The sequence below is a fragment of the Neofelis nebulosa genome, chromosome 8, assembly GCF_028018385.1.
Source record: "Neofelis nebulosa isolate mNeoNeb1 chromosome 8, mNeoNeb1.pri, whole genome shotgun sequence".
Taxonomy (NCBI): domain Eukaryota; kingdom Metazoa; phylum Chordata; class Mammalia; order Carnivora; family Felidae; genus Neofelis; species Neofelis nebulosa.
Genome location: NC_080789.1, coordinates 120358296 through 120385420, shown reverse-complemented (window position 1 = coordinate 120385420; position 27125 = coordinate 120358296). Strand labels below are relative to the sequence as shown.

The following is a 27125-nucleotide window of genomic DNA, read 5'->3' as shown; positions in this document are numbered from 1 at the left end:
TCCCAGCCTTCCTGGTGCTTAAATGGGGGGCGAGGGGGCGCAGAGAAGAAACAAGCAAGTTAGTGATATATCTAGTCTATCAGGTGGCATTTAAGTGCTGTGGAAGAAAACCAGGCAGAATTCTCAAGGAACTGGTCGTCCTGATGTCCATAGATTGTGTGTAGGGGGCAGTTCCAAGATATTTGTCACCCTTGTGGAGCTGACCTGGGGTAATTCTTCTCAGCCATTTTATATAACACTATGCAGGGCACTTCATTTCCATTTTTTTCTTTGTTCAGCAGCAATGTGGAGGAAAGACCTCTGAATAAAGCCCTTTGAGATCTGTTAATGAGCCAACAGTCTCTTATACTAGGTAGTCGATGCATTTGTGTATCTTACTGCGAGCCAGCATTCCGTTGTATGCAGAAAGAGACGAATGTATTTGGTTTTGGTTTTGGGTGTTTTAAACATCAGACTCCTTACTTCCATTGGAGTCATGACAACACAAGCACAGAGGCGTTCAGACGCTTCCCTTGGCCACAGACAAGCTCAGGCTTTTATTACGCCAGGTACTGCGTTTTTAAATTTTTTTTTTTTAACCTTTCTTTTATTTTTGAGACAGAGAGAGACAGAGCATGAACGGGGGAGGGGCAGAGAGAGAGGGAGACACAGAATCGGAAGCAGGCTCCAGGCTCTGAGCCATCAGCCCAGAGCCCGACGTGGGGCTCGAACCCACGGACCGCGAGATCGTGACCTGAGCCGAAGTCGGACGCTTAACCGACTGAGCCACCCAGGCGTCCGGTACTGCGTTTTTATATGCTAGGCACAGATTTAGCATTTTTTCATAAACTATCTCATTTCATACAGCAAAACAGTAACACAAATATTATTATTACTATCTTTACTACTTTAAGGACGAGGAAATGGGGCGCCTGGGTGGCTCGGTCGGTTAAGTATCCGACTCTTGGTTTCAGCTCAGGTCATGATCTCACAGTTCATGGGTTAGAGCCGCATGCCGAAGCCTGCTTGGGATTTTGTCTCTCCCTTTCTCTCTGCGCCTCCCCTGCTCACTTTCTCTGTTTCTCTCTCTCTCAAAATAAATAAACAAACTTTAAAAATTTTTAAAAAAAGAAAAGATGAGGAAACCACACATGACACATGATAAAGGCAGCATTTTCAGGGTAAAGTGCCCAAGGTCTGAGATGTTAGGAGTTGAACTGGAGGCTCAGAGCCACGTATATCTTTCCAAGAGTGATACCCCCAATCACTGTCCTAAGTTCACTGTAGAATTACTTGGAATTCTTAGGAAATTCGGAATTCCTAGGATTTTTGCCCTGAATCTTTTTCTTTTTGAGATGTGGCAGCTTTTTTTGTTTTGTTTTGTCCATTTACCCTTGAGAGTCCCTGAGACTTTATCCTGTATTTTAAGTTTATCATTAATCAATTATAAAACTGAACATGACTCACAAAGTCTCACAAAGCCTACCTAATTTTATCCCATCTTTAATGTTTTAAACATTTTTAGAAAAGAATTATGCTACAATTGGGTCTCTCAGTTGAGTAACTTTTTTTTGTTTGTTTTTACCCCAAATAACCTGAAATTATGTTGGTCTCCAAGTTACTGATAGAACTGTGTGTCCTTAGGATCAAATTACTTCTAAGATGATTTCCGCAACATTTGCTATTGTTGTGTTCTTTAGTTTTGTGTTATGGGGGCTACTGATTTTCATTTGTTCAATAGCAGCTTCATTAAATCTATTAGATTTGCAGAAATCAACTCTTTCTGCTGTCATTGGTGTTAATGACACAAATGGTCGCCCCATTTTAGTTTTCCAGACTGGGTACCTCCAGCCAAAGTGAGCTGTCTAAGGGACTCTGAGGCATTTTGAAGAGATGAAGGTGGGCTCAAAGCCATCAGTGTGGAGTATGTCTTGCTTCCTCTCAAGTTCGGGATTTCAGCTGCTTCCTTCCATCAGGCCAGAGGCTGCATTTATTGTACTCGTTAAGTTCGCGGCGCCCCCTCGTGGTGCAACTGATACATAGTCAAGGTGAAAAAACAAAATGTTGGCAAGCTTACAAGTGATAAAAAAAAAAAAAAGGCTGTGCATTTAGATAGGATCTTATTGTTCTTCCCATTTTTAAGGCTGTCAAATGTGTAAAATCTTGTTTTCTGATTTTGGTTTAAATTCATCTGTAGCTGTTTATATCATATTCAGTGCTTCATTTTGGGGAGGGAAAAACAAATCAGAAAAGCAAGCTCAAATCCCAAATCCCCCACAAGTTCAAAAAAATATATATACATATTTTTTTAACGTAAGAGTAATACATGTGCATTCTGGAAATACTGGAAAGAACAGATAAAGAGCAAAAGAATCACTTATGATCTCACAACCCACATGGATTAACATTGGGTTAAATGTTCACACACCCATTATATGTGTGACCTTCATTCTGTGTTGTTACGGAGTCTGCTTCTTCATCATTGTTAGTAGTTGCTTAGTTTGGTGGGTTCCACTGCGTACCTGCTTGTGGATTATTATAGATTATAGATTTCCTTAAAGTCAGTTGCTCAAAATAGAATGGCTGAATCGAAAGGATATGCAAAATTTTAAGGCATTAGATACGTACTTCCTAGTTATTGTAAGTAAAGCATCTTCTGGGGAATGCAGTTTTTTTTTTAAATAAACGTTTCAAGCTCCTAGCATTTGCCTTCTTATTCTGTGCCAGGAATTGATCCTCATAACAACTATGTGAAGTAAATACTATTATTGTTCTCGCTTTCCAGATAAGGAATGTCAGGCTTACAGGAATTAAATAGCTGCTATGTGTTTCCAAGAGCAGGAAGACAGAAGGCTTTCAGAAATTGGATCAGAATAGCACTTTGCATCCCTTGAATCTGGAACTAAGTGGAAACTAATACTGATAATTCTCCATTGGTAAAATAAAGAACAAGGGTGTTGGCAATAAGAGAGGAGGAAGAGGAAATACGGGTCTGTAAATTTAGAAACATGATGAAAATTCTAAGTTAAGACTCTGGCAATTAGATCTTCTTGTTAGAAGAAGGTACAATGGACAACTCCGTGATTACTGTATAATTACAAACTCTGGGGAACCCCTAATATGGACGTGTTTTCGCTAGATCTTGTCATTTTTTTTCATGAATACATTTTCTTTGACCACAATAGTCTTCAGACTGCTTCAATTACTCCTAAATAGTCAAAAGTTGACTAGAAGGAAAGTGTATCATAAAATCTTCCATTTCTGGATAAAACCAGAACCTTTTGCGAGCTTTTTGATTTTGGCAAATCTCCAAAGTTCCTTATGGTTTTTCTCTCACTGTTACTCACTAGGGACCTACATTTGCCTTTTATGACTGTCACCCATATTCTTCTCTTTTCGTATTCTTATGTAATTATCTTTATTCTAGAAAGCTCAGGAAGATACAGAGCAAAAGAAAGAGAATGAATAGTGCTCATGATTCAGGCTGTTAGAAATACTGTGTGTGTTGTTCATTTTTGGTTCTCTTTGTCATTACTCAATATTTACTATTCCTGATCTGCCCTTCTCAGGCTCACCAGCACTGTCTTTATTCTTAAGGAAGAGATTTTGAACCTCTTTCTCTTCCTGCTGCATTTAGCCTCTCAAAGACATCTTGAGCACCAGTTAGTGGAACGGCCACCTGTGTCGTTTCCCTTGACCATTTTCCTCTTATGATGCCATCGGATTTATTAGGAATCTTTGAAATAATAAAAATTTCCTTCTGTTTAATTTTTATGGCGTTATCATGATGCAGCTACAGCTGTTTCCTTGAGGTCGTGGGCCTTGCCGTTACATTCCCTTATCTTGATGTGGCCTCGTGATGTCCGTCAACTACTGATCGCCGTTATAATTCTCTGAAGTGACTCGGAGATGCTCCTTCCCCACCCACACTGATTTTTTTTTTTTAGGAACAACTTTCTGTTTTATGGTCAAATCTATAAATCAGACTTCTAAGTTCTACACACTTGGTTTAACCGGAGTATGTGAGTGGCCTAATAAAATCCCATTCTCCTTCCACACTTCCTTCTGCAGGGCTCAGAACCTATAGAGCCCGAAACATTTTGCACACGTATGGAACCTGCTGAAAAGTGAGGAGGTTTTCTGTGAGTTGAATTTTGTAATCCCGAGGAAATGGATGTCATTAGAGAGCTCGAGTTCCTGCAGACCCAATTGCTGGAACCCCTTCTGCGTGGGAGCCACCGACCGCATCTTTGAAGAAAGGCCTCCTGCCTCTCTGGCACCCCCAGGGTCCTTTCCTGCTCTGATGCAGGACGGCTCTCCCAGCTTCTGTGTTTCCTCGACCTCGGGCAGTAAGGGCAAGAAAGGATGACAAGCAGAGTCGGTACTTGCTCGAAGTTGGAAGCCTTTGACCACTCCTGTGTTTGTCCCCCTACGTTCTTGGATTGCAGGCAGTCCTTGCCTAAAGCAGCTGCTTTAGCGACTTTCTTTGTCCCCCTTTTGTCCAAGTATTGTATTATTATTGTTGCAGGTCCCTCTGCTGAGAGCCCTCCTTCAGAGAGAGGCTGGGGTCTCTGCCCTCCTGGCAGCCACGTTGTTGGAGAACTGGTCTCCCCTCCCCCCTCTTGTTCTCCATCCGCGCCGTGCGGGGCTGGCTCTCTCTCGGGTTCTCTGCCCTCAGCCCATTTTATTTCCCATCTCCTTCGGATGCAAGTTCTGGTTTTCTGCACCCTTTTCTTCTTGCTTGTGCACAGCAGCTCTTCAAATCTATCATCCTGTTTTTATCTTGCACTTTTATTTATCATGCACCTACGGGGCTTTAGTATTTGTGATCTGCTTCAGATTTCTTTCGTAGTTGATGAAGCCTGTAAAGAATCAGAAGCCCTACAGCAACCCTCACCTTTCTAGGGAGAATATATTCACCTAGGAAAGGGCTTTTATGAGGTCAGTCTGGCTAATAGCTCTTCTAATGGTGTCACTCTCCTGTTCTCTTAAAAGTCCCTTTGAGTTCTTTGCCTCCCCCCCGCCCTCCCCACTTCTGAATGCATTCTAGATAGACCATTTTAAGTACAGTTCTTGCCTAGAGACCTGTCTTTTGGCTTTGGGATGTAGCCCTCTGTATTCAAACGTTCTTTTCCTTGTAGGGATTTGTGTCTGATATGTGTGAAACCAGCTTCTAAATAATATAAAATTAGTGAGAAATAAAAGAAATACACATATATACATCTTATCTCTGTATCTATAATGGTGGTATGGACCGCAGATACCATATAATTCAATTGTGACGATGTTTAGAGGCTGTGTATATTTTGGTCATATTCATATGGATACATCCGTGTGCACATGCAGTAATTGTAACAAGCGGGTGTCGAGCCAGGACATCTCACTGGCCGATTTTTTTTTGTTTTTTTTACTTTTTCTTTTTAATTGTGGTAAAATACACGTGACACAAAGTTTACCACCTTAACCACTTTTTTTTTAAGTTTTGTTTATTTTGAGAGAGAGAGAGAGAGAGAGAGAGAGAGTGTGTGTGTGTGTGTGTTTGAGAGAGAGAGAGAGAGAGAGAGTGGGAGAGAGACAGCATGAGCGGGGCAGGGGCAGAGAGAGAGGGAGACCGAGAATCCCAAGCAGGCTCCAGGCTGTCAGCCCAGAGCCCGACGCAGGGTTCGAACTCCCGAAACTGCGAGATCATGACCTGAGCTGAAACTATGAGTCGGGCGTTCAACTGGCTGAGCCACCCAGGGACCCCCATCTTAACCAGTTCAGTGGTGTTAGGTGCGTGTTGTGCAACCAGCCCCCAGCACTCTTCGTTTTGCAAAACTGAAACTCTGTCCACATCAAACAGCCCCTTCCCATCCCCCTCTCTTCCCAGCCACTGACACCCGTCATCCTACTTTGTATCACTGAATTGACTACTCTGGGTACCTCACGTAAGCGGACTCTTACAGCGTTTGTCTTTTTGTGTGCGGATTATGTTACTTCCTATAATGTTCTCAAGGCTCCTGCATGTTGTAGCCTGTGTCTGAATTTCTTCCCTTTCTGAGGCCTGATAATATTCATTACACATACACACCGTGTTTTGTTTATCCGCTCATCTGTTGGTGGACCCTTGCTTCCACTTGGGCCTGTTGTGAATAATGCTGCTGGGAACGTGGGAGTCAGATATTTCTTTGAGACCCTGCTTTCAGTTCTCACTGGCTGATTCTGGATTCAGGAGTGAGTCATCTGCTCATGAGGATTATGGAAATTTTCATTTTTAGAAAGACAAAAAGGTATTTCCACCGTGATTATTTAAAAAACGAAATTGTCCAGGGGGTGCCTGGGTGGCTCAGTCTGTTGAGCGTCTCACCTTGGCCCAGGTCATGATCTCGCAGTTTGTGAGTTCAAGCCCCACTTCGGGCTCTGTGCTGACAGCTCGGAGCTGGAGCCTGCTTCGGATTCCGTGTCTCCCTCTCTCTCCACCCCTGCCCTGTTCGCACTCTGTCTCTCGCTCTCTCAAAAATAAATAGACATAAAGGATAAAGTCCAAAAATTCATCAGGGGATCAGTGAGAACTGAAATATTTACATACTGGCACAGGAAGCATAATAAACTGAAGACACACACTCCAGGGTCACCCAGATTTCAGGGACAGAATTTGTTCCCTCAGCTGTGATCCTGATCTTCTGTTCCTGCAAGTATTCACATTGGGTGTGATCATGAAAGTCTTGTCATCCTGCATGGCAGAGCCCAGGTGCAGAGCACTGAGTTCACAAGCCAGTCTTGAGAGAAGCCCAGTGGCCATTCCCAATCAAGATGGCAGGCGGGGCTCACCACCAAACTGCACTCAGACTAGGAAGGGTATTTCAATCTGGTTTGGCAACTCTCGTAGCTTCCCTGCAGCCTTGGGAGACAATTGGCCAATGTGACATATTCTCAGATGACGCAGTGAATTTAGATAGGCTGGTGGCAAGATGTTTTAGGGGAAACTCGTTGCCAGGCGGGGCTTGCTTTCGCCATTTCTTTCTAGAATGTAAGGATGGGACTGTCACTGTTTTCTCCTTCCTTGAGGGGACAGGGGTTAACTGCTACATTTACATCGTGAACAAATAGATGGTCGGTCCATTTTGGTCAGCCTATTCTTTTTTCTCATCATGTTTTCACCCCTTTTCTTTTCTATCTTTTTTTTTCTCCTTTTCTCCTGTTATACAGGCTTTGCAGTGCATGCTGATCTCTCTTCAGGCAGAACTTGACATTCAAAGGTACTTGATGAAAATTGAATCATCTCAGCGAGTTAGTACTCCTTTTCTTTCTCTGCATTGAGTTGCACCTCACCTCCTGCCTTTTTATTCCGTTGCGTGTGGCTTTCTAATCAGCATCAGCCACTAAACCAGATGGGCTGTACTTTTTCCCTGTCTCCCCCAAGCCCCGATTTAAACCCATCAAAGCCAAATGCTTGCAGCATTCTGAAACACGCGTGTGTCTTTCTGTGTTAACTGTGAGAGTTAATATGAAGGTGCACGCTAACTGCATGCCTGCTTCGAAATACTTCGTTTGCTTTCCACACACTGAGTTGCGGAGCCGGCAGGAATGTGGAGGCGAGTCAGAGATGGGGCAGCCATCTGAAAAGTGGGGCTCTGCGGCAAGCCTCCCTCCTCGCCGCCTTGCTCAAGGCAGAGTAGTCGTGGACGTCCGACAGAAACCACGTCATTCTGATAACCTCGGAGCACCGTGGCTCTTCCTTCACTCGGCCCCAGGACACCCGGTGCTGGCTCCTGATCGTGTTACTGACGTGCGTGTTAATAACAAGACGTGAGAGCAACAGACACATTGATACAGGACTTACTCTGGGCCAGCCACCCTTCTAAGTGCTTTAAAAGTATTAGTTTCTCACAGCAGCCCATGGGGTGGATGTACTGTGGTCCTCGTTTTACAAATGGGGAAACCGAGGCGCAGAGACGTTACATTACTTGACCAAGACCACATAGTCGTGATAAGTAACAGGGTTGGTGTTGGACCCCAGGCCGTCTGGCCCCAGAGTCGGTGTTCAGCATGTTACTTATTTACCCACAGTCCTCGGTGCCCTCTGTGTCCAAACGGGGCAGTTTGGAACATGAAAATTGGAAAGGGTGGGGAGAGTTTCCAGCTCTTGGATACCTGGCTGGGTGCTGGGCGCTGTGCCCACAGACCTCTCTCACATTGCCACCCACGTCCTTTGTGTCCCTCCAGACGCGTGGCCTATTTCTTTCTCGTCTCCTGAGCATGTGCAGGCCAGAAGTGTTTGCTCTTTACCATGAGGGCTTGAACCGTGAGGTTTAGGAAGCCCCCGGCAGACTGGCCTTTGTACAGAGGTGGTCTCTTTCCCATTGGTCAGTCCTCAGTGACCACACTGACCTCTTTCCCTTTCCTTTCCTTTTATTTTATTTTTTTTATTTTTAAAGTTTATTTATTTTTGAGAGAGAGAAAGAGCACGTGTGCGCAACCCAGGGAGGGGCAGAGAGAGCGGGAGAGAGAGAATCCCAAGCAGACTCCACCTTGTCAGTGCAGAGCCAGACTCGGGGCTCGGGCTCACGAACCGCGATGTGGAGACCTGAGCCCAAACCAAGAGTCAAGCCCTTAGCCCACGGAGCCACCCAGGGGCCCCTGCCTTTCCTTTTTTAGTAACGGGTCTCATGGGTCTTTTGGGGGTGGGTAACAAGCTCAAACTGGAAAGTTTGTCCCCAAGGGGACATTCAAGTAAAAGTTCCGCCAGACTTGCTACAGAGAATCATCGCCCCTCCCCCCACGGTCTCACTTACGATGGGGTGTTTACCTCTAATTTTTTCCCATGCTGCTTAATCATTTTCATGTTTCTGTAATTTCACGTTTCTATAATTCTGTAATTTCTATAATTCATTTAAAATGGAGCTTAATTATTTCCTTGCACATGTGTCGTGCGCTGAACAGGAGGGCAGGAAAGGAGAAAAATGTCACGCATGGCTTCTCCCTACAATTTAAAATCTGCCGCCATTTTAACTGTTCCTGTCTTCTTGCAGAATAGAGATTTAGCTTCATAATGTGGGATTCTCCATCATAAATTGTGCAGTGTTTGGGGTCCCTGCACTGCTGTCTTTCCTTATGCTTGAAAGAAATTCTCAGCACTGACTTTTTTTTTTTTTTTTTTTTGGATATATCAGCCAGTAATGGGATATTTGAAAGTCGTTTTGAGGGATTATTTTTTGAAAAGCATTTATACACAAGTTACAATGACAGTGGTGTATTTTGGAGGAACGGGATGTAATAAGGTTGGAAATTGATATTCTTCCTCCTTTTTGGTTAAAGGAGTAACGCTCAGCCTCGGAAGATGTCACGTCCTCTGGTTTGAAATTGGAAGTAACCATTTACTCATGTCAGGCGGGGTGGACACAGAAAGAGGGTGGTTGTATTCACTTCTCTCACATAGGACCCCCCAAGCCGAGGGACCCCCACTGGATAGCTGGGAGCCCAGCCATCTAGAACCGCCCTCAAGAGAGCAGCTCTCCACAAGGGTAGCTAGATGCTTTCTATCATTTATAGTTGACAACTTCCTGAGCATTTTTTTCGGTGACTCCTCACCACATCTATATCAAGTAGATATTTTGATTATTTTGTAGAAATGAAAATGAAGGTTCCAGAGAGCCTTCACCTGGGGTCACATTGCCAGTGCACGGCCAGATTGGAATCTGCATTCTGTAAGAACCGTGTGGTAAAGAGGAAAGTGCTTTCATTCTCAATCTTGTCCTCCGTGTTCCCAGACCCTGATGTTCTTTCTTATAGTGGCTCTAGAGGGGAAAAGAACCTTTACCCTGAAATTGTCAGAACTTTCACATGTATTTTTGCATTTGAAAAGCATTCCAGTGACATTGGGAGGGTGGCTGGTGGTGGTGATGGGTGTGTGTGTTTGAGTTGGAAAGTATCAGCAGATCCTACTTTCAAGAAGTCTGAAGAGGGTCTGGCCACAAGCACGGAAGGCATGGCCGCCTCCAATACCCCAGTGTCCCGCCTGGCCCAGCTCCCTGTGGCCTTCCTCACTGCAGGGGGACTGGGGACACCTTCAGATCTCCCAGGATAAGTAAGTCAAAGGAGGGGCCTCTGCTCACAGGGAAAGCCTCTCGTTTCACTACAATGCGGTTCAGCTCTAGGGGGCCCCACGTCCTCTCCAGAAAGGACTGCAGCCTGGGCTGTGAGGATGAATTTGCAAATGGCTTTGTTAGGAGGCCTTCTACAGGGCATATTTAGCATTCCTTGTTAGGCTGGTTGTATTTGACTTGAAATTTCAAAGCCCCCTGGCAGGCCCTTGCTTTTCATCACCCATAATAACAGCAGCCCTCACTCAGACACCTTTTATCCTGAAACCTTTGAAGTGCATTGCTAGCTCTCTGAATTGTAAAGGCATCTGCCGCTGCTTTGCTCAGACTTCTCCCAGTGAGGACAGTGGGAGCCCAAGCTTGTGACACTTACTTGTTTATAATGCACATCTTCTTGTTTCAAAATACAGGAGGGGAAAGAGAGAGAGAGAGAGAGAGAGAGAGAAATAATGAGTGATTGATTCCAGGCAGCTTGCAGTCAAGAGACATCCACTCACGTGGATAAACTAAAAAATCTGAAGGCAAAATCTCAGAGGAGGCGGAGACAAATTTAGGACTATAGCTAACTGTGATTGGCTTGACCATTAACTTCAGGGTCAGCCTTTCTGATAGATTCGACATTTTACATACATTCTACATACTTCCCGTTATAGCACAGAGGAACACTTATTAACTGCTTCACGAGGGGAAGTCGTTTTCCTTGTGTTACACTCCACAAGTGCCATTGTTTTGCTCTTGCCTTCTGAAAAGGGACATCCATCCCCATAACAGACAGGATGCACGAAGAAACGGCGTGTTCCTCGCCTGGCCTTTTCGCGTGTATCAACTCCTTCAAGAGGAAAACACAACACTAAAGAGAACTAACTGCAGGAGTGTGTGTCTGAAGGGGGGGGAGGGGGTCTGAGTTAACGAGATCCAGATTTGGAACTCGCTGATGGTATAACTTTGTAACCCCGTGGAAGAATGCTAAAAGACAGAGGGAGTCAAGCTAGGCCTTATCTTCTTTCCAAAGTCTTTGTCTCATTGCGGCTTGGGAGGGAAGTCAGAGAACAGCCGGTTCAAGGTGCTGTTTCAGAAGCGAGGCCTGTGTCCTATTACAGGTAGGACACCAGGCGGGCAGGTGGCAGGTTGGCATCTAATCCTGAAAGTGGGAGAGGCTGCCCTGCAAGCTGACCTGGGGAGGGGCCCAGGGCGCATCTGCTCCTTTAGGCACAAGCCTCGCAAAGGGAAAAATTGAGAATCATATCATCTACATACTACGAAGGGGTTGAAACATAGAAAATATTCAACAGACTGTAAAAAAGAAAAATTGCTAAAGTTCCCAATTTACCTGGAGTCAAATTTTAAGAGCCCTTGGGGCGCCTGGGTGGCTCAGTCGGTTAAGCATCCGGCTGCGGCTCAGGTCACGATCTCACATTCCGTGGGTTCGAGCCCCGCGTCAGGCTCTGTGCTGACAGCTCAGAGCCTGGAGCCTGTTTCAGATTCTATGTCTCCTTCTTCCTCTGACCCTCCCCTGTTCATGCTCTCTCTCTCTCTCTCTGTCTCAAAAATAAATAAATGTTAACAAAAAAATTAAAAAAAATTTTTTTAAGAGTCCTAAAGTTAAGTTATAGTAATGGAGGCAGAACTGCAGATGGGAGGGGGGAGAAAAAGAACTACGGATGCAAGAATCATGTCTCCTTAAAAGGTAAAGTGCATTATCCGCATGTCCAAAAAATAACGGATGGCTTTTGGCTCTTCTTTCTTAGCTGTAATCTTTTTTGGACGTGGACGTCCACCCAATTCTGGATTCCTGCAGAATTTTGCATGGCATGAAAATGAAAATGTGTCTTCTTCGTTCCTGTGTTTTCCCCATGCATTTGAGTCCTCATGTCAGGGGCCATTTTAAGGATGAGTCCTTTTACCTGGAATCTAATCATAAGGATTACACATGAGAAGACAGGCGTGGGTTTGAGTATCTTCAGGTCACCATAGACAAGAATCTTCCTGGCTTCTAAATGTTTTGTGAGACAGTCTTCCCTTCCCCTGATCTGCTCTTTAAAAATATCATGCTTAGGGGCGCCTGGGTGGCTCAGTCGGTTAAGTGTCCGACGTCGGCTCAGGTCTGATCTCACAGTTCACAGGTCTGAGCCCCGCATCAGGCTCTGTGCTGACAGCTCCGAGCCTGGAGCCTGCTTCGGATTCTGTGTCCTCCCACTCTCTCTCTACCCCTCTCCCGCTCATACTCTGTCTCTCTCTCAAAAATAAACATTAAAATTTTTTAAAAGTATCATGCTCATTCTGTAAATCTCCGATTTGCAGAAGGAATTTATTCTCATTTGGGACAAATAAGGAGGAAAGTATGTTACTCAGAATACTACCCTATAGAGAAAACCAGTGCTAATATTTGGGGGGTATTGCTTCCATTTCTGAAGTTATAGTTGAAAAAAAAATCCTTCAAAGACCCTGATGATGACTGTGTAATATTCCATTGTTTGGTTCCATGATACTTTTGTTAGTCAGCCTTCTATGTTACTCTAGGTTTATTTATTCTATTATAGATGTAACATATACAGATTCACTCCCTGACCCACTAGTACAGAAAGTATCACCTTTCTAATTTTTGCAAATCAAACTCATCTGGTGTGACTTCAGCAATTATTGAGAAATTTATTCTTATCACTTGGGGTCATAAATCAATCCTAAGGAATGCATCTAGTCCCATAAAACTGGGTAAGCTTGGAACCAGTTTCAAACACTGTAAGCATGCCCTACATCCGTCTTCCCCAGTGGGGACACTCCTCGTAAATGGAATCCAGATCTTCATAATTTGAAGAACACCATGGCGGCCACCACCACCACCAATAAAACTAGCATGCTCCAGCTGGTCCTGGATAGTCATTCATCCCCCCTTTTCCTGCCCAATTGGCAACCTTCCTCCTCACCCAGTGGAGGGTGGGAGGACACCACCATATTTATTTTCCAAACGCCTTCACCTCCTAAGTCCAATCTAGGGAGAAGGTCTTCCTGTTGGCCTCTGTAGCATAAAGACAATGTTAATAGACCTTCCCCTGGGAAGACCTTAGAACGCAAAGGCTTGGCAATTTTTTTCAGGAAATAAGCGACAGGAGTAGATGTTCCATAATTTTTTTTTGTTTGTTGCTGACAACTGAGAAGACAAGAGAATTAATACCTCAAAAGATTCGTGTGACACAGAAATAATGTGAAAGAGAGGATCTGTGTAGTGTGGTGCTTCTATAAATAATGAGGAAGCATCCTTTTCGGCACCGGCTGTCCTTGTCATTGGTTTCTCGGCATCTGTAGAGGGGGCTTTGCAGGGGGAGAGGTGGGTGGCACAGGGGTCCCGCGTGGCTCACGTGGCTCAGTGCCGTGCCTGCCTCGCTGTGTGGATGCCTGTGGCCGGCTCTAGACAGGGAGGCAATGGCCAGTGACTCCTTGGCGTCACTGCCCTTTTCATCTTTCTGATCTGATAACGAAGTAACACACACGGCGAAGGAAAATGTGGAGACGAAAGACACAGTTGTGCTTTGCCCAACTGCTGAGTCGTCTGATTTTACTCCAGACCAAACATCTTTCTGTTTTCACAGGTGAAAATCATGAAAAATGTCTGGGTACCCTTTTGGTGGAAAGAAGGGGGAAGGGGTTGAAATATTACCCTTGAAGAAACAGGGCATAAGCTGAGTTTATCAGGGGTAACTCATCAAAATAAATCCCAGAGAAAACGGGTCCCCTCGGTCCAAGCTGAGGAAGGGAAATGCTGATTTTCAGAGCTAAACTTCAGACAGAAGGGACCTCTAAGAATCTCAGGTGTGCACGGTTGCAAGTTGGCGTCAAAGGGGGGCTTGTGCAGATATGCCCTTCCGGTCGCAAGGCCCAGAAGTTCCTGGTTGACTGGAAAGCTGGCACGTGTCCCCGAGCTGCTCTCATGGCACGCGGATATGCACTAAACAGTCAGTTGTGTGTGTGTTTACACCGACAGCAGGACCCTTTAGTGCTTGCACTCACGTTTTCTATTAAAAATAAAAGCTGATTGGGGCGCCTGGGTGGCTCAGTCGGTTACGCGTCCGACTTCAGCCCGGGTCATGATCTCGCGGTCTGTGAGTTCGAGCCCCGCGTCGGGCTCTGTGCTGACAGCTCAGAGCCTGGAGCCTGCTTTGGATTCTGTGTCTCCCTCTCTCTCTGCCCCTCCCCTACTCATGCTCTGTCTCTCTCTGTCTCAGAAATAAATGAACATTAAAAAAATTAAAAACAAAAACAAAAACAAAATAAAAGCTGATTTCTTCTCCTCTAAGTCTTTGGCACCAGACCCACCCAAAACTTTCATAATTGTTATAAAACCAAGCAATTCTGTCTTACGTGTGTATTATAGTTCTCATGTCCACCTGACATGTTCTAGAACACTGGATGTCCTCTGTCTATTCCCCAGCCTGGCCATCAGCAGAAGAATGGCCCTTGAGGAGACAGCGGCTTGGGTTTTGTTTTTCTGGCCCTCAGCCGCAGAAGTTGTGGGAAGTAGCCAAAGAGCCTTGCGGAGACCAGGGCCTGCTGCTTCCGACGCGCGCCTGGCTGTGGGTCCCAGACTTACCTGACAGCAGCAGCCGGGCCACCTGAAGGGAGCCGATGTCGGCCGATGCAGATAACAGCCATCTGGGGTGGGTTTCCATAAGGATGGAGGCAGGATGGGAGCCAGGTGTCCTCGGCGAGCTCTTGCCGTTCTTCCCATCCCCGGTTCCAAGCCCAGCAGATGCCTTAGAATTTCGAAACAAGGAGGGGCTCCCGGCTGGTTCAGTCAGTGAAGCATGTGACTCTTGATCTCAGGGTCATGGGTTCGGGCCTCCCCATTGGATGTAGATATTAAATAAAAGAATTCAGGGGGGGCACCTAGGTGGCGCAGTCAGTTAAATGTCTGACTTTTGATCTCGGCTCAGGTTATGATCTCACAGTTTGTAAGCTCGAGCCCTGCATCCCCGCTTAGGATTCTGTTTGTCCTTCTCTCTGCCCCTCTCCCTCTCCCTCTTGTTCTCTCTCTCTTTCTCTCTCTCTCTCTCTCTCTGAAAATAAATAAATACACTTATTAAAATTTTTTTAAAAATAAAGTCATTTGTAAACAAGGAGAGGCAAAGAAGGAAGGCAAGTGATTGTGCTATGGTTTGTAGAAAGGACTCTGTAAGTAGAGAAACTTAAACTTTCCTTAGCGACAGCTCGTTAATTCTCCGGAAGCCAGAGGAACATGGAGTAAGGATGAGAGAGAAAACGAAAGTCTGGGGATAATCTATTGTTGTTAACTTCTAATAGTTTGCACCTTGAATCTTTCACAAGAGTACTTAAAAGCCAGAAAGTTCTCTTCAACTCAAGTCAGAATTTTAACTAGGTTTGAGTCAAAAGCTCCCCAAGTACAAGAATTAAAGAGATTAAAGTGTCTGAATGTCGTGATCAAATTAACCAAGTCAGTTAATGAGTCCTGCTGATCCTCGAACAACGCAGGGGTTGGGGAGCCGACCCCCCACACAGTCAAATCTGTGTGTATAACTTCTGACTCCCCCAGAACAACCACTAATAGCTTACTATTGACTGGACGCCTTGCCGATAACGTAAACAGTGAACCCATATTTTGTATATTATATGTGTTATATTCTGTAATCTTACAATACAGTAAGCTAGAGAAAAGAAAATGGTACTGAAGACATCGTAAGGAAAAGAAAATATACTTACAGTATACCAAATAATCCAGGTATGAGTGGAGTTGCACAGTTGAAACCTATTTTATCCAAAGTCAACTCTATTAGCATAATGAATTATTCCAAATACGTTTGAAATGTCATATTTCTGAATTCTCTGTGGAAACTGGGCCCTGATTCGGATGATGTAAAACTTCAGGAAGGCAACGTTGAGTTTGGTTTTCAAAACATGACATAATTTGAAGTGACGTGAGTCACCTGGCTAACCAGACGCCTCACCACTCCTGAAGGTGAACATATTATACAAAGCTACATTTGCAAGTTTCCTTTTCTGGATCTCGGCATTTCAACTTTGACTTCCAGGGGGTCCGAAAAATGGGAATGGAAACCCATCATCAAAGCCTCTAGCTTAAACTTGCCTTTCTCTTTGGCTTTGGTCTCCAAATACAACAGCAGTGCGAAGAATAAGAATAAATTTGATCTCCTCGTACAGCATAATGCTCCTGGTGAACATTTCAGCAAATATTTGTTCATGATGATAAAGTGCAAGTGTGGCAGTCTTTTAAAAATTAATGCTGTGCAACCATGTTGCATGCACTTGGGGAGGAAAGTGTGGAAACCTAAATCTTAGTGCTAGCTAAGCCACACATTTCTATCAAGCAAGTGCAATCAGGTAAATAATTTGAAGGAAATCTTAGTAAATGAAAGTCTGAATGACAAGGTTTTTGCTTCTTTGTGTAGTGTGTATGTCTAAGTTAGGAAATTTTAAGTGTGTGTGTGTGTTGTTTTTTGGTTTTTGGTTTTTTTTTTTTTGAGAGAGAGAGTGAGAGAGAGAGAGAGCATGAGCAGGACAGGGGCAGAGAGAGAGGGAGACACAGAATCCGAAGCAGGCTCCAGCTCTGAGCCATCAGCACAGAGCCCAATGCGGGGCTCGAACTCAGGAACCAGGAAGATCATGACCTGAGCCGAAGTCAGATGCTTAACCGACTGAGCCACCCAGGCACCCCTAAGTTACGAGATTTTACTCCTGAAAGGACTCACTACCAACTAGTTCAGCCTCTGGTCTTACAGATGAGAAACTATGACTTAGTTAGGCTAAATACCACCCACTTTTTGGTAGGAGCTGAACTAGAGCCAGCGTCTCCAGACTCCTGGTTAAATGACTTTACCACTGACCGCCAGCTCTGGAATCTTACAGACTTGGTCCCAGTTGCTTCACTTGCTAGTATTTCAGGCAAGTTGTGTAAATGATTTGTTTTCTCAGCGGTAACCAGTATCATGAAGCAGTGAGGGTTTAATGAGATTACCGTGTGTCGATCACAGTGAAGCAGGCATCAATTTGTTAGTCCCTGCTCGCTCCTGTCACCGTTTTCAACGTTTTTTGTTGTTTTTTTTTTTTGGGACAGAGAGAGACAGAGCATGAACGGGGGAGGGGCAGAGAGAGAGGGAGACACAGAATCTGAAGCAGGCTCCAGGCTTTGAGCTGTCAGCATAGAGCCCAATGCGGGGTTGAAACTCATGAACTGCAAGATCATGACCTGAGCTGAAGTTGGCCACTTAACTGACTGAGCCACCCAGGCACCCCAGAGGAGGTAAACTTCTTAAGGCTCACGTGTCTTCTCTCATACTTGATTAAGAGTTTGCCTGAATAGAAAATTCTAGGTTAGAAGTAATTATTGAAGAGCTGAAAGAGTTTTGAAGGCATTGCTCCATTTTCTGCTTGCTTCCAGTATTACTGGTGAGAAACCCAAAGTGTTCATTTTTTTTTTTAATTTTTTTTTCAACGTTTTTTATTTATTTTTGGGACAGAGAGAGACAGAGCATGAACGGGGGAGGGGCAGAGAGAGAGGGAGACACAGAATCAGAAACAGGCTCCAGGCTCCCAGCCATCAGCCCAGAGCCTGACGCAGAGCTCGAACTCACGGACCGCGAGATCGTGACCTGGCTGAAGTCGGACGCTTAACCGACTGCGCCACCCAGGCGCCCCCTGTCACCGTTTTCTAGAGGACCATTCTGTGCATGTTGCAGATGAAGCAAAGGGGGGAATCTTTGTGAAGCCTGTCACCCCAGCATCTCTTGGTGATAGAAAGCCCTCTTTGAAGAAGGGAAGACTAGAAAGGCTAAATGGAGTTCAGGTGGCCGGGTTTACACAAACCATCCCTTTGTGCATGACCCCAAAGGACTTCCCATTTGGGTTTGTACGTTTGAGGTCAGCTGGTGCTTTGGGGTAAACGTTTAGAAGGCTGTGATGGAAACAGAGGGGAGGATGGTTGGTATCATGGGTCTCCATGAAGCAGGGAGGGAAATGCAGCCTTCCAAACCCTTGAGTCCTGCTCATATGGCTCACATAACATTTCCACCATCCACTGCTCCACGCGTCTTCCGCAGTGAGGGTCAGCTCTCACTCAGGAGCTTAGGGCAGAGACTCCAAATGCCATGCTGTAGACGATGCCTGATGGAGACTTCGCCTGAGCCAAATGGGAATAACTCCCAACGTAAAGATTTCTTTATCAGGCCAAATCTGAAAGCGTGTGAGCATCCTGCCCCCCCTTTTTTGTTATTGAACCTCTCCTTTCTCGTATAATAATAATAGCATACGCAGTGAAAATTTCAATAAGATATATTTGGGTGCCTTTGCAAAGTAACATCTTAGTAACCCTACATCATGCTTTTTAAAGAGATTTTTTAAAAAGAGTTTTTAAAGAGAGTTGACTCTATGAACTACAAAATAATGGGAACCAAACTCTGAAGAGTTTAGCTTACTCCGTGTCTTACTGCTAATATTGGAAACACGCTAGCATCGTTAACAGCCCAGGCAGGGGAGCTGTTAGAATTGGTCTTTGTCAAGTGATGGCTTGTTGCAAGGCACAAAGTCATCTCAAACTAGTTTAAGAACCAAAATGGAAATAATTGGAAGGAATTCGTGGGAAAGGCCCCCCACAATGTGCTGGAATCAGAAACCGAGATGCCCAGTGGCCCAGATAGATGCTGTCTGTCTTTCAGGTCACGAACATCTCTTGTCTGTTTTCTTGAACAGATCTGCCTCATCCTTTCTCTGCACTCTCCCTGTTTCACATTCCCTGTAGATTTCAGCCATGAGTTCATATGGCCTCACATTTCAAATTCTCATGAGGCACTAATGAAATAGCTCCTGTGTCCCAGGTCTCCATGTTTAAGGGAGAGAATATGATTGGTCCAGCCCAAGTCAGGTGGCTACTGCTTGGTCCAATCAGCTGAGACTGGCTGGGAATGGGCGACTCTACACTTAATTGCTCATGCCAGTACATGCTTGAGAATGAAAGGGCATTTCTACTAATAATCACACTGGGACAACAGGCAAAAGCAGGACTGTCCCTGGGTAGCTGCAATGTCTGTCCATCCTAAGTATGGGACATGGGGCTTCAGGTGCTTATCCACGTGGGCAGGGAAGAATTCCTCAGAGAACAGGGACATCGTTTGGGGGCAGGAACTCTTTCAAAGATTGCTGAGCATCAAGTCAAATAACAAAAGTGAAACTTCTCCATGTGTTCAGTGTTACCAAAGAGGTTAGCAGGAGGCAAAATCCTGCCCCAGGGTTGCCTAGGGAAGGATACAGCTTGGCACTGCACTGCTTTGGACGATGTATCTGTTAGTTCAGTTGAGACAACAGAGCGACATCATGCCTCAGCGTGCGCCCAGGGGAACAAGTCCCTTAAGGGGCCAGCACTTGTCCCACCTTCTCCTGTGTGTCCCCGAGTGCCTAAAGACCTGAGGACACGGGTGCAGGTGCGTGACTCCACTCAGGGCGTCTCTTAGCATGTTCACCCACGTTCTTCCTCCTCTCCTGACCCACCCTTGGGTGTCAACAGCTACTCCCCCAAACCCTTTCTGCACTCACAGTAAGTTCTTCTTGCGCAGCTGTTATGTATATATTATCCTTGGCCCCGAAATATCCCTCAAATGCCTTATGATCTCAAGAACCAGAAAGCAGTGCTTCTAACCCCGGGAGCCTAGCCCTGTGTTGCATACAGAGACCCTGTTCCGAATGCTTTTTGACTTTTCTTTTTTCGTATATCCAATCACAGAGTATCTGACACTAGTTAGTGTCAGCAATTTCCATTGTCTTTTCTCTGCACTAAATGATGTCTCAGCAGCGAGCTGGCATCTGGGAGGGGGTACCCTGTGAGGAGATTGCTAATATGCAGTGATAGTTTGCAGTGGGAAAATGAATGACACAGAAAAAAGAGAGGAAATTTATATTTGGAACTAAGTAGCTGTGTACAGGAAGTTAAAAAAAAAGAGATTACCCCTTATATTTCTATTTTTATGCACACTACCACCACGATGACCCTGTACAAGAAATAGAAATTTGATTCTGATTATCTTCGAGGATTATTCCTTTTTGCAATGGAAAATGACAACTCATCAACTGGACCGTAGCTGCCGTGGGTTGCAGAGATGACCACACGGCAGAGGTCATCGACGTGGCCACGTTGCTTCAAGTAATATTATTTCTTGGCTATTTTGCTAAATCGAATGTGTAGTCTTTTTTTTTTTTTTTTAAGTCACAGTGAGGACATCTTACCTTCATATTCTGCTGAGTGTAGCAGCCAGGTAACTACTTCTTTGGAGACCCTACGAATGTATCTAGACCTTGGTGAGCCACACAGTGATTTAAGGAGGATTTTTCTAGTCCAGTAATATTCTCACAGGGTGCCAAAGCCAGATCCCAATCTTTATTACAGAAGCAGACTTTATGGAAAATAAATCTGGGAATAAACCACTTTGGGGGCTTGCGCACAAGAATTAACCCAAAGAGACAATTTCACTGTTAATGGCTGTCCTTTCTGGCAAGTAATCTGCGCTGAGAGTTTCCTGTGGAACACCCAGGTTGATCCTCTCCCGGAAGCCACATTCCACACTTCAGGGAGTGTGCTGATCTTCCCGTTTCCAGTTTTCCTCTGTGGAAAGGTCCTGAGAGGTGTAGCAAGGAGCGAGCGTGTAGATACTGCAAGAGTGCCCCTGCCAAGAGGGGTCTCCTTGTACTTTTAGCAAGAAAGAGGGGAAAGAAACCGATCGTTCTACCCTCACAGGGTTCCCTGGTGTATCTGGCTAGATAATTTTCACCATACCTTGTTCCAAAAATCACTAAGAGTTTCAAGACAGCCACAGCAGAACAATAAACCAAGCATGGAACCCTATTAAGTGTGGGGTCCTGTGTGGGGCATAGGGTGTCCACCCACGAAGTTGCTCCTGCCTAGAGAGTTAAGTGTCTCGGTGCTTAACTTCAAAATGCAGTGGCAGCCTTGGGAAGTCTTAAAGGAAATTCAAGAATGCAAGTAAACCCCAAAACTAGCTGCTGTGGACTGCCTGTAGCCTGCCACCAGCCCCTCAGCACCTTTGGTATCTGAGTAAGAGAAAACTCACCTACTTGATTAATTCTGATCAGTTTGCCTTCCAGAAGGTGCCTGGAATCATGCGATGCTGGTCACGATGGGCAGTGCGAGAGGGGAAAGCGGAGATGCGTTTATTCAGCCTAATCCCCTACTTTTGCTGACTCCCTTTCTCTGACCTCCACACAATAGCTCCAGTGATCTTCAAAAAAAATGTATCTGATCCTGGCCCCCTGGCCTCTTGGCCTGCCTAAAATTCCTCTGTGGAGTTCTGGTATCTTAGAATCCGAATGAGCACCCTCACCTTGACTCTGAGGCTCTGTGATCTGATCTCTGCTGGACACCTGCCCCAGCAAGCCTCCAGGGCTTGTCACCTCCTTCTGCGTCGGGGACTTTGCACTTGCTGTCCCCTCCACCTGGAATGCCTCTCCCTCTCTTTATCCCTACCCTCCGGTTTACCCCCTCCTCCCAGCTTACCTCTTTCCTCTTTTTTTTATGTTTATTTTTGACAGAGAGAGAGAGCACAAGTGGGGGAGGGGCAGAGAGAGAGAGAGAGAGAGAGAGAGAGAAACACAGAATCTGAAACAGGCTCCAGGCTCTGAGCTATCAGCACAGAACCTGGCACGGAGCTCGAACCCACGGACTGTGAGATTATGACCTGAGCTGAAGTCGGACGCTTAACCGACTGAGTTACCCAGGCGCCCCACAGCTTCCCTCTGTTTTGAGAACACAGTTTCCATGTCTGATTCTCCACTCAAGCACCCCACCCCCACCAGTCTGAGTTAGCAGAGTCTCACCGCACCTTGAATTCGCCTTCAGTGTTGGTCCCCTGACTAGACTGTAAACACCATGAGGGCAGGGGCATGTGGGTTTTGTGCATCATTCTGGCCCAGTACCGAGCACAGTGCCTGGAGCATGGTGGGTACTCGATATATGTCTGTCGGAAAGGTGACTGGATGTACCACATAGTTCATAGTCGACGCTTAGTTACACACTGTCTTGTGTTACCTTTTGCCCTTCACTAATTGTACCAATCCATTCTCGAACGTTTTGACCCTAGGCAACATGTTGTCTCTTCTTTTCTGCATCTCCCACAATGCTCAGCCAGTAGTCCATGTTCAAGGAATGTTATTGACTAATAGGTTATGGGCATTTTCCACATTAAATTTCTTGCATTGTGGTATAGATAACTAAAAATGCAATTATGTGTCGAGTGTGTGTGTAGGTTGTTATAAACACTTTCTGCTGATTGGCAAGGTAGTAATAACCAAAGGTAGACACAATCTTACCTATGGGATTTGGGCCTCAAAAGAAGAAATTCAACTGTGATATAAATATCTCCCTCACAATCTGAGTTTACTGATTTTGGAAACAGTCTTGCTGTAAGACTTTGAAGGACTGGCTGTGTTCGGTTTACTGTGGGGTGAGTGCATCATCCATTGAGGCATATTTAAACACGCACAATCCCATCTGTTGTCATAACAACTCTTAGAATTTGGCCAAAGGAATTGATTTGCTATCATTCTTTCCCATGATGTGGCTTGTCTGCAGCTCCTTGCCCAAGGTGGCATCTGTACAGATGAGCAGTGATAAAAATCTTAATGGGATACTTGGGGGCAGTTTTTTTTTTTTTTTTCCAGTAACTTTCACAACTGGTACTTTGACCCACTGGGTTTTCAGTTTTCTGTGTCCAGTCCTTCTCATGGAGTTTTTTCCCTACCATATTGTTTCCCAGGATCGGCAGACCTTGATGGCATTGCAAATATTTTCAGCATAATTAATAGTCATTTATTTTCCTACTTTCTCTCAACTGCCTTTTGCAGACAAGAAGCCCCAAACTGTCTCACAGTCCTCAACCTCCCAATCTGGGCGACCCTGTCGAGCATTTATCAGAGACGTCTGGTGATTCTTTGGAAGCCATGTCTGAAGGAGAAGTTCCAAGTCCTTTTTCCAGAGGCAGCCGAACTCGAGCGAGTCTCCCGGTGGTGAGGTCAACCAACCAGACAAAAGAAAGATCTCTGGGTAAGCCTCGGTGGGCAGTTTCTGATGCCTTTTTATTACTGCACGTATGTATTTTTATGCTTCTGAGCACACATCCTTGCATCCGAATATTAATTAGATCTCGTTTTGTCATAACACAAGTCCTAGGGAACTTCACTAATTTTGCATCAAGCTGAAGAAACAGCACGTCCAAACTCGGGCTAGGCCCCATGACTGTTAGTGACAGCCGTAAACACAGGGCTGTTTTTCCCACCAGCACAGGGGGCGTGCGTTTGGTATCGCTTTTCCTTTCAACAGGCTTTTAGGGAAAGCAGAAGGATTCTATTGTTCTGCCTTTACCAACGATCATTTGCTTCTTTAGACTGGAAATTCACTTTCTATCTTGCTTTGCTTTAGAAGAAGTTTTGGGCCCTTTAACAAAATGTACAGGCCATAAGGATTTAGACCTCTCGGCCCATTTCATAAGCTTAACCTGCCATTTTAAGGTTCCAGGTCAGTACTTGTTTTTGCAGATAGATGAGGTCATGGGGTAAGAGCGGACAGGGACAGAATCCACCCACAAACGGCTGCAGGGCTGGACCCTGCAGAAAATAGCTAAATTATGCCACATAAAACCTAGCAAATACCTTGCTTGAAGGAGAAAAGGGCAGAAAGCTGTGAGGAGGAATCTCGATTTTGTTCCCTTGGTTGCAGAGGATGAGAAAACTGGTTTCAGACATTGTACTGGCTGTCCTTTAAAAGAAACCAAACTATTATTATTTGCATTATCAATGCTACTTTTTTACATTAAATTGTGTATAGTTCCTCTTAGGTTAATAGTGCAGGTTTTTGGTTTTTTTTTTTACAAATTATATTTGTAATTTTATAAATTACAGAAGAAAATTACAAAACATCTGTTTTGTTCTTTTCTTGGTTTGTTTTTTTTTTTTTTTTTTTTTTTGAGGTCCCATAGTTAGACAGCAGAAACAGGCCTCCATTTCCTATCAACCTCACATATAGATGAAGGAATGGGCCACATAGGGGGACCCTGGGCCCGGACAGTGTCCAGACGACACAGGCTTCCACACCAGCAGGCGGCTGGGGTGCTCCAATCTGGATGACAGCGCTCCGTGCTTTACCCCCACCGAGTTTGTGCCCATCGGGGAGGGGGGATTTCGCTTTTGTGCTTTGCAGGAAATGAGTGAGGTTCAGGTCTCTGTAAAGGTAGCCTGTGCTTTGCAAAATAAAGTGAAGATAAGAAGAAATGCCTGTGCGCCTTCCTCCATACCTGGGGAACACTGAGCCTGCTGGACAGTGCATCCTTTGTCTGGCTGGCAGGACTTTCCTCCAGCAGCCAGGCACAGCTGGGAGTGTAGGTAGATCCTGGCGGTGTTCAGGAAGCAAGTGGGGGCAGAGAAGCTGCAGGGACCAGGAGCTGCCTTGCCCTACGAACGGCTGAGGGTGGCTGGTGTTTTCTCGTGAGGTGGCCGTGCTTCTCTGCAAGGGGCTCGGTTTTCCTGAGCACACCTTGCTCTGACGTTCTGGCGAGTGCAGAGTCGCGGCAGATTAAAAAATGTATCCAAGGTGTTGATTCTTCCAGCTCCACAAGGCACTTTTTGGCCTGTGGGCTTTACAACTCTCGGGCAGAAACAAAGGAATACAGTGAGCAGAGAGGAGAGCAATGAGAAGTTGGCCCAAGCAAGCAAGGGGAGCCATGGTTCCAGAAAGGAGGCTGGCGCAAGGCCAGAGGTGTTGGCTCTGCCCTTGGCCGCCTCTTGGTGGCCAATTTGGGAATGTCCTCCTGGCCGCACCTGGCCTTGTGGCGTCATTCAGTTGAGCCAGGATGGGAAATAAACAGGAAAGTGTGAGTCAGGGAGAGTCTAAACACAATCTCCCTGCCGGGGGCCTTGCTCAGCCTTGTGTTCGGGAAAATCCCTAGTGTGCCTGGCTTTATTTAATATGCACACACAGGCTCCGGGAAGAGCGGGTCCCCCAGAAAGCCCAGGACCAGGAGCAGTGGGTGGCCTCCAGCACTTGGTGGCGGAGGAACGTGGCGATGACTCCACGGATGGCGGACCCAGCCGCAGCCTCCGGCAGACCCAGCGCCGGTGCCATTTGGAAGCCCCGGTTAACTTTGGGAATCTGTGCACTGTCACTTTATATGCCTCTGCAGAATTTTCAGATCTCTCCCGGAGCCCTGGCGATCCTGTCTTTATTTAAAATTGTCATAGTTTGTCCATAAGGATTTTTGCACTGATTTTGGTTTTTAAAAATTTCACATGAAAATATTGTTTATCCTGATTGCTGACTTTGAGGAGGCCCCTTAAATTTTGCACCCAAGGATAGTGCTTCTGTCTCCTCACCCAAGGGGCTGTGCACCTCCAGGACCTGTCTGTGGAGGCCAAGCTTCTGCACCTGGACAAGGAATCACTGGAGAGGAGGCTTCCCCCAGCTCAGGCAGCACCAGGAGGAGACCTGGGCTCCTTGAGAGTGGGGGCCAGGAGCATGCAGAATCCTCAAACCACTCTCGCTCCCTGGAGGGCACGAAACCTGCTCTCACTTCAGGCAGCCTGTGCCTGGAGATAAACTTGCCTGCGTAATCATTTTTCCACTCGACTAATTCCTCCTTTCCATTACTTTAGCATATTCAAGGGATGAGAGGAGCCCAGGGGGGCTGGGCACGGTGCTTGGTGGACGTCGTGTGTCACAGAGGCTTTCAGAAGGCGTGGAGGAGAGACAAGGGCGGGGAGAGCATGAGGCGTTGTTCAGCACAGGGAAGTTAGACATCGCTGGTGTCTGCACAGCACTCTCCCTGCACGCAGGATGCGGGCTTCCCATCGGGGAGGGGACTCTGGGACTGCAGGCACGGCCCGATGACAGCAAAACCCACGAGCCCTTTCCCATGCTGAAGGCACGTAGATCTTGGAGATCTACAAAGCAGAAAGGTACATAGAGACATCTGCTCAGGGTCTCGGATCCATAACATGGTCAGGTTGCAATGATGGGCCAACTCTGTAGGTTCACTTCCCTGCCGCGCTCTACCCATCCAGAGCCCGGATGCACTCTTCCTCCGTGGAACTCATGCCATTTCTCCTTCCCTCTCTCTTCGGTGAAAATAGAGAAGATGAGGAGAAAGGAAGTCCACAAAATGAAGTAAAAACCGCTCTGCCGTCGAGTTTTGGTTTTAGCAATAATTTCCGTGAAAAAATGTCCCGCTGATACTAGGTCTGGGCCTTAACGACGGAGCCATTTGCTTTTAATCATTGCTGTCTTATAAATGCCTGTCTGGAATGCGACCATGGGCAGGGGCTGATGTCTAGAGGCTCCACAGCCGGCTTTGGGGAAAGGGTAGCCACAAGATGTTCCCACCCTTCTGTGTGCCCTCAGGAATTTGAAAATAAAACTCCCGTGAAAATAAGAACAGTAGCAGCAACTTCCTCCTCGCTGCAGCCAGATGCCTTTGTTGACCATATTCTGAACGGTTAGCTGTGGAAAAGAGAGCTCCCATGCCAAGCCGGCAGCCAGAGGCATTGCCACTTCTGTAACAAACTGCCTTTTAAAGACTCAGCCTCAACAAACAAGAATGATTTTAAACGGCTCGGGAGGATTTTAGACTAATTGAGGGAGAATTTTCTCAGTGCATGTGAATTCCTGAGCATCTCTGTGTCTGTTCTTTTATTCCAGAATGGTACGGCGAGGGTGATCATTCTCTGAGAGTGATTTGGGGAGGGGGGGAGGGTTCATGGTTGCCGGAATCTCTGTTCCTGTGCACAAGAATAGGTAGGAGGTTAGAACAAAGGGTTGAGGAAACCGCCCCCGTCTACAAAGTGGAAAGCCAAGAAGGGTTGGGGCAGAGACTATAAGACTCATATTTGAGCACTTTACTGTTTCAGCATGAAGGCTTAGCCTGTGGATAGTTAAAAGAGAAATCGATGTCAGACAATTGCAAAGAAGTATTGCTCTACAGAGTAAGTGAAACAGGTATGAAATTTGTTGTCCCGAGCACCAATGATGATGGAGATGTAATGTAAAAA

At 45.8% G+C, this 27125-nt stretch overlaps 1 protein-coding gene across 7 annotated transcripts in view; it reads left to right on the top strand.

Moving 5' to 3' along the window:
* KIAA1217 (KIAA1217 ortholog) overlaps window positions 1–27125 on the top strand; it is a 308757-nt gene that overhangs the window by 136811 nt on the left and 144821 nt on the right. For 4 of the 7 annotated variants that reach the window (XM_058681687.1, XM_058681685.1, XM_058681690.1 and 1 more), the window contains exon 3: window positions 22935–23133. In XM_058681687.1, the coding sequence (XP_058537670.1) occupies window positions 22935–23133 (199 nt within the window). Of the gene's footprint in view, window positions 1–7167; window positions 7249–22934; window positions 23134–27125 lie in introns of all 7 variants that reach the window. The other 3 variants (XM_058681686.1, XM_058681682.1, XM_058681683.1) reach the window with 1 other exon arrangement.